This window comes from Leopardus geoffroyi, chromosome E2, assembly GCF_018350155.1.
Source record: "Leopardus geoffroyi isolate Oge1 chromosome E2, O.geoffroyi_Oge1_pat1.0, whole genome shotgun sequence".
Lineage (NCBI taxonomy): Eukaryota > Metazoa > Chordata > Mammalia > Carnivora > Felidae > Leopardus > Leopardus geoffroyi.
In genome coordinates this window covers 5,292,353-5,299,119 of record NC_059335.1, presented here as the reverse complement: position 1 = coordinate 5,299,119, position 6,767 = coordinate 5,292,353, and the positions used below count along the sequence as shown (strand labels likewise).

General features: G+C 42.1%; 1 protein-coding gene across 1 annotated transcript; it reads left to right on the top strand.

The window, feature by feature from the left end:
* The first annotated feature begins 206 nt into the window (after window positions 1-206).
* Window positions 207-6,324, top strand: LOC123578468 (putative protein ZNF720). Its single transcript, XM_045441341.1, is given in 3 exon segments — window positions 207-221; window positions 5,470-5,596; window positions 6,080-6,324. Coding segments are annotated over 3 exon segments (249 nt in total). The 3' UTR covers window positions 6,187-6,324.
* The last annotated feature ends 443 nt before the right edge of the window (window positions 6,325-6,767 follow it).

The window sequence follows — 6,767 nt, the reverse complement described above, 5'->3', positions numbered from 1 at the left end:
GGAGATGACAGTTTCTGAATAGCTCTTGACACAAAGGACTGGGAACTTGGGCCTTTTTTGCATTTCAAAGCCCTGCCTGCAGGAGATCAGGTTACAGGTGGAGAGGCTGTGTTGGTGTCTTTACAGACATTTTCTCCTACTTCAGCTGGAATTTCTCCACAAAGGTCTTCTGAGAAAGAAATCTTGAAGAGGAGGTGAAAGGAGAAATGGCCAGTTCACAGGTAAGCCTTGCGTCCCAGGCTGGAGGACTTGTCATCTTTTTCTCCTGAATTCCGTGCATGTAGAAATTGCAGGGCACCTAGGTGTTTCAGCCATTTGAGCATCAGACTCTTGATTTGGGCTCAGGTCATGATCTCAGCCTTGCATCAGGCTTCCTTCTGAGTTTGGAGCCTACTTAAGATTTCCTCTCTGTCCCTGTTTCCCTGTCCTCCATTTATATGCATCCTGTCTCTCTAAGAGAAATTAAAAAAAAAAAAAAAAGGCAATGATTTTTTTTTTTTTTTTAGTCCTGATGGTTCTGCTTTATGTTTTCACCTAAGTTTTAACCTTCTCAGAAATGATATTCTAGGTTATGTGTTTAGAACACTTCTCCCCTATATCCCAGACACTTTGCTCCAGTCTCTCCAACCTGGCTTCCAGTAGGACATCAACAGTTTTCACTTTGAATTAAATTCCTGCAAGTATTGAAAATATTCCCTTTCGGGGCGCCTGGGTGGCGCAGTCGGTTAAGCGTCTGACTTCAGCCAGGTCACGATCTCGCGGTCTGTGAGTTCGAGCCCCGCGTCGGGCTCTGGGCTGATGGCTCAGAGCCTGGAGCCTGCTTCTGATTCTGTGTCTCCCTCTCTCTCTGCCCCTCCCCCGTTCATGCTCTGTCTCTCTCTGTCCCCAAAAAAATAAATAAACGTTGAAAAAAAAAATTAAAAAAAAAAAAAAAAAGAAAGAAAATATTCCCTTTGTGACAGATCCAGAGGCGAAAGTGTTGAAACCAAGTGTCCTTTTGCTTGTTCTGGGATAGCACTTAAGGAAAACAGTTCCCATTTAGGTCTGAAATGGATGGTTTCTCTGCTCTGGGTAGAGAAGGTTTATGAAAATGCACAGATACACCAGAGGGATATGAGGCACAGGATAACCTGGAATATTCCTGCTCATTAGGATGTGGAAAATATACTTTAAAATAGTCTAGACATTACAGGACATGGAAACTATATGTGACTGAAGGCTGTATAAATGCACTGTATCCTCAAAGTTGTTTATATTCTGATTTACTGTTTGGGGGTCACAAGAATACACTGGTGATCGTGTGTCCTGAGGTGTGCCTTAGGCACTGATATGAATGGTGTACTTGCAGCTGATGTTACCTTGTATTCCTTGGCCTTGGCTCTCTGCCAGATTTCCCCCCAGTAAAGTTCATATTTTCCTTCTTATCAGTTGTAATGATTTTAGGTAGAGTTCCCGAGCGATTTCCAGACACCGTCCCATTTAAACTGGTACCTTCTTTTGAAAGGGCGGGCCTAAGCCGGCGGACTCAGTCTTGTTCTGTGTCCTTCACCTTGACCACACCTCCTCCCCTTGAGTAACCCCCCCCCTCCCTCTCACCTGTCTAACAGGACTTGGACCCTTCCCCAGGACCCTTCCCCAGCCAATCGGCTGAGGCCACAGCCATTACCTCACCAACTGCCCCTAGGCCCCAATAAAACCTTTGTCCTTTTGAAACTCGCTCTCTCTCCCTGGTATCTCACCGCTGTGTCGTGCAGGTAGGGGATTGAGCTCGAGCTAGCTCGAATAAAGGCTCTTTGCTTTTGCATCGGACTCGGCTCCCTAGTGGTCTTTGGGGATCATGAATTCTGGGCATAACACTTTCTCCTGGTTTCTCTTTCTCTGTAGTTTCTTTCTTTTTTTAAGTTTATGTATTTTGAGAGACACAGAGCAGGAGCAGTGGAGTTGCAGAGAAAGCATGAATCCCAAGCAGGCTCCACAGGGTCTGTGCAGGGCATGACTCAGGGCTCAAATTCACAAAACCATGAGTCCTTGACCTGAGCTGAAGAGTCAAATGCTTAACTGACTAAGGACCCAGGCACCCCTACCTTGCAGTTTCTGATGAGAAAAACAAAGGCAAAAGAAATGTAGGTAAAATTAAATTGTCTTACAACTTACAACCCACTGAGAAATACTTAAGACTGGAAGAGGAAGATATTCCTCAAGGAATTTACAACTGCTTTAATGTTAATGCTTTTCTAGAGGGGAAAAGCAAGCTTCCCTTGACAATAGCCAGACTTCCAGGATCCTGTGAGTCCTCTTTAAACTATGAAATCCCTTCAGAATCTTTATTCCAACCCTCCCCCCCAACTTAAAGTATATAATGGATGTCTCCTCACAATCACACTGCAGCTCATTCTTCCCACATGTCCCATCCCTGTGCTTTTAATAAGATCAGCCTCGTTCACCAAAAAGGTCTCAAGAATAGTTTCTTGAGCATTATTTACTCCTGGCCCACCTCACATCAGTTTCCACTGGGCAATGAAGGCCCTCACCTTGTGTAGTAGATGTAATGATGTAATGACTTATGGGAGCAAAGGTTCTAAATCAGTCAGACCTTTATCCTGTAGGTTTTTATTTCACTTCATAGTCATGACACAGACATACTTTTCTATTTACTTGTTTGTGTTTTCAGAAAGAGAAGAATGACATAATTAATATGTTTGAGTGTCTTAAAATCCTGAAATACCATAGAGCACAAGTGATGATTGAAACAAAAGCTTTCAATGAGGGGTGTCTTGGTGGCTCAGTCAATGAAGTCTCCACTCTTGATTTTGGTGCAGATCATGATCTCAGTGTTCATGAGGTAGAGCCCCATGTTAGGCTATGCGCTGACAGTGGGAGCCCTGCTGGGATTCTCTCTCTGTCTCTGTCCCTCCCTTGAATTCACTCTTTCTTTATCAGAATGAATAAACATTAAATTAAAAAATGGCTTTTGAGGTGCCTGGTGGCTCAGTTGGTTAAGTATCTGACTCAACTCAGGTCACCAATCTCACAGTGCATGAGTTTGCGTCCCACAACTAACTAACTCTCTCTCTCTCCCCCCTTCTCCCTCTCCCTCTCCCTGTGGTGAAGGTGAACATGTTTCTGTTTGTATCCTTCATCATAGTAGAGTCAGAAAAAAAAAAAAACTGTTATATTCATATCATTCTGTTTGTGTTCATAGTGTGAGTAAAAGACCTAAGCATTATCACCTACAACTAGATTGAGGAGTTTCATGCCATCAAAATGTTTTTTGGTTGGTTGTTTTTTTAATTTATTTTGGGAGAGACAAGGGGGGGCAGAGAAAGAGGGGAGAGAGACAATCCCAAGCAGGCTCCACACTGTCAGCATAGAGCCTGAGGTGGGGCATGAACTCATGAACCTTGAGATCATGACCTGAGCTGAAATCAAGAGTTGGACACTTGACTAAGCCACCCGGTCACTGCTCATTGAAATTGGTTTTTAGTCATCCTGATAATTTCCTATTCTATCATGTTTAATGTTATATAACTCCTTTCAAAACGTATGGATGTGTGCATGGAAGGTATAAACGTAGATCAATTTTGTGTGCATACCTTCTTCTTTCCATCAGTCTTCTCAGGTTTTAACACCTGCTGTGAACATTGATTTAGGGTCCTTTGTGTATATTGATCTGTGTGTCCTTTTGGATCAACTCTAGGTCAGTTAACCTGGGTTAAAATCTGATCCATACCAAGTACTGGATGCTTGACAGAATATTCACTGAAAAGGATAATGTGTTTCCTCTCTTAGATTAATATTATTTATTTTCCATGAATTTATGAGAAACTGTTAGATGCTCTCTACTAACCAGGAAATGCTTCAAAAGCCTTGTTGCCTTTCTTGCTATTCTAGAAGAACTTGTAATTGGTATAAAACCCATTCAGCTTCAAGTCCTCAAAGAGTTTTCGAATTTGATTTCTATTTCTTCATTATTGAAGTATTTGTATCCCTTGTCCCATAGACTAATGTCTTGTTAGAAATGCAAAAACCTACCCCATCTCAGAACTCCTGAACAGAATCTGCATTTTAACAAGGTCTCCAAGGCACTGTTGTGAGTTCTATTCAGATTAGGATATACTAAGTATATTTGTAACTCACTGATACTTCCCACTAAGAAATAGACACCACATGTACTGTATGATGGAAATACAGGATTCCAAAATGTGTATGCCTGTGTTGATGCCTTTATTTTACAAATTCTCTTGAATAAACCCAATATTTATAACGGTTCATACCTCAAATTCAAGAATATATTAGAGCATAATACTGTGTTACAAATTGTCTTACTGCAGAAAGCAAGAAACTCATCTAAGCAGGGACCAGTTCTCCTAATATAACTGAACAAACAGGAATACAGTCCTTGGTGAATCACAAAAAAACTATACCAAGTGGGGATGTCAGACAAAGGAAAATTGATTTACAGGAAATAAGGAGATCACAGGGAATAATGCCAAAAGCAGAGACTCACAGAGGAACGGGGAATCATTTCCTTTAAAAAAAAAAAAAAATTAAGTTTATTTATATTGAGAGACAGAGAGAGCAGGGGAGGGCCAGAGAGAGTTGGAGACAGAGAATCTCAGGCAGGCTTTGCACTGTCTGCTCTGTCAACGCAGAGCCTAATGTGGGACTCAAACTCACAAACCATGAGATCATGACCTGAGCTGAAACCAAGAGTCAGATGCTTAACCAACCAAGCCACCTAGGCGCCCCGGAATGGTTTCCTTTTATTTAGGGTTAGGGTGGATATTTAGAAAATGAGCCTGGGGATAAGGTTGTACATGAGCCTTAAGAAAACAGTTCTATACATTCACTGTGTGTTAACATAGTAAATGAGGTTTGTGCCCCTCCTTGGGTGGAGATTTTAGCATTATAATGAGGTAAAAGGGATCTCCTGGGTGTCCCAGTCCCTTGAGCTTCCGACTTTTGATTTAGGCTCAAATCATGATCTCATAGTCTTAAGATCAAGCCCCAAGTCAAGCCCCATGCTGAGCATGGAGCCTGGTGGGATTTCTTCTCTCTGCCCCACCCATACTTGTGCTCTCTCTCTCTCAGGAAATAAACTTAAAAATATATATAATGAGATATAGGTAACTGTTCTCACTTCATGCTTACTCTAATGTTCATCTGCATAGATGTGAGCCAGGGGTTAAGGTCAAATTGAGACAATGGAAGCTCTTCCTCAGGGCAGTCATTACCTTTGTTGGATACTTTCTGTTTCCACCACAGGACAGTATGCCCATGGGGTGTTTTGCCTGAAGTAAAAGGTAAGGTGGAAAGAAGAGGTTAAGTAAACTGAGGGACTAAGTTCAGTGAACACCTGCAGGTAAGCACTGAAGGTGGGTTCCAGCTGGTGTCATGAGCTCCCCCTTGCATCTTAGGGATCCTGATGACCTCCTTCTGTGTCTGCTTGGTAACTGGTATTTATTGCAGGGACTGCTGACCTTCAGGGATGTGGCTGTAGAATTCTCTCAGGAGGAGTAGGGATGCCTGAACCAGAGTCAGTGAGAACTGTACAGGGATGTGATGTTAGAGACCTATGGACACCTCCTCTTCTTGGGTAAGGATAACTCCCTCCAGATTTCCCAAACCACACTCAGGTTTTGTTCCTTCCTTTGAAGACTGTCTCTTGGAAGCTTCCCCTTTGTATGACTGGGATTCAGATCCCTACATAAGGGAAAGAAGTAGGAGTTTTTAGATGGAAAAAAATACCTTCATGATGTTTTCTTTCAAGTTAGTTTTCCCTTCCTTAGTCTAACCTCATCATTTCTTAGATTAATGGCAATTCTAAACATTGAGTGCCATAAAATGGTATTTCCATCTTCAATACCTATTTCTACTCGTTATGGTAGTGGTAATACTTGGAAGTGGAGATCAAGATGTAAACCTTGGAAACCATCCTGTGTGTTCTAAAGGGGCTATTGGGCAACAGCATTTGGGAAATCATTTTCCAGAATTGTACAATGTCCTCTCTTCTCCACTGAGTCCAGTTGAAAAGTAAAATCTCCAGCAATACTCCTATTCCTTTTTTTCTAACAAACAGGTCTTGTGTCAAAGCCAGATCTGGTCATCTTTTTGGAACAAAAGAGGGAGCTCTGGGATGTCAAGAGAGAGGAGACAGTAGCTACACACCCAGGTAGGTGGGAATGAAGCCGATGACAGAGGTGAGGTGCCGTTGTCCAGGAGGAACATAGACATGAAAATGTGGTTTGAGCAGCCCTCCTTGAATGGAAATTAGTTTGAGAAACCTAGTTTTATGTATCTTCCTCTCACAGTGGACTTCTCCTTTCCAACACATCACGCACTTATATTCTCTAAGGATTCTCCTTCAGTTCCACTGTAGGTCCTTCACGTCCACAGTGAGGTCCTCCATAATCTGACTCGTTCTCCATTGTTTTGAGTGTTTGGGGAAATCTCTGCATTTCTGAGGAAGTCTATGTTAATTCATTTCTGAGTATTTGCCTTGTGTGAGACGTGTGTCAGGGTGGTGATGGGCATATTAGTAGTTGGCACAGAAATCCCAGGAACACTGGGGCAGATATCACATGTTATCTGGTTTATGCTTTCCAAATTTATGGAGGCATTAATCTTAATCGTACAAAATTGAGACACACTAGTTTCATCAGATAATAAAGCACCTCCCTAAAATGAGAACACGTAACCCTTTATTTCATTTCAAAAGTTCAGTTTTGAGGGCGTATGGTTGGATCAGTTGGTTAAGCATATGATTT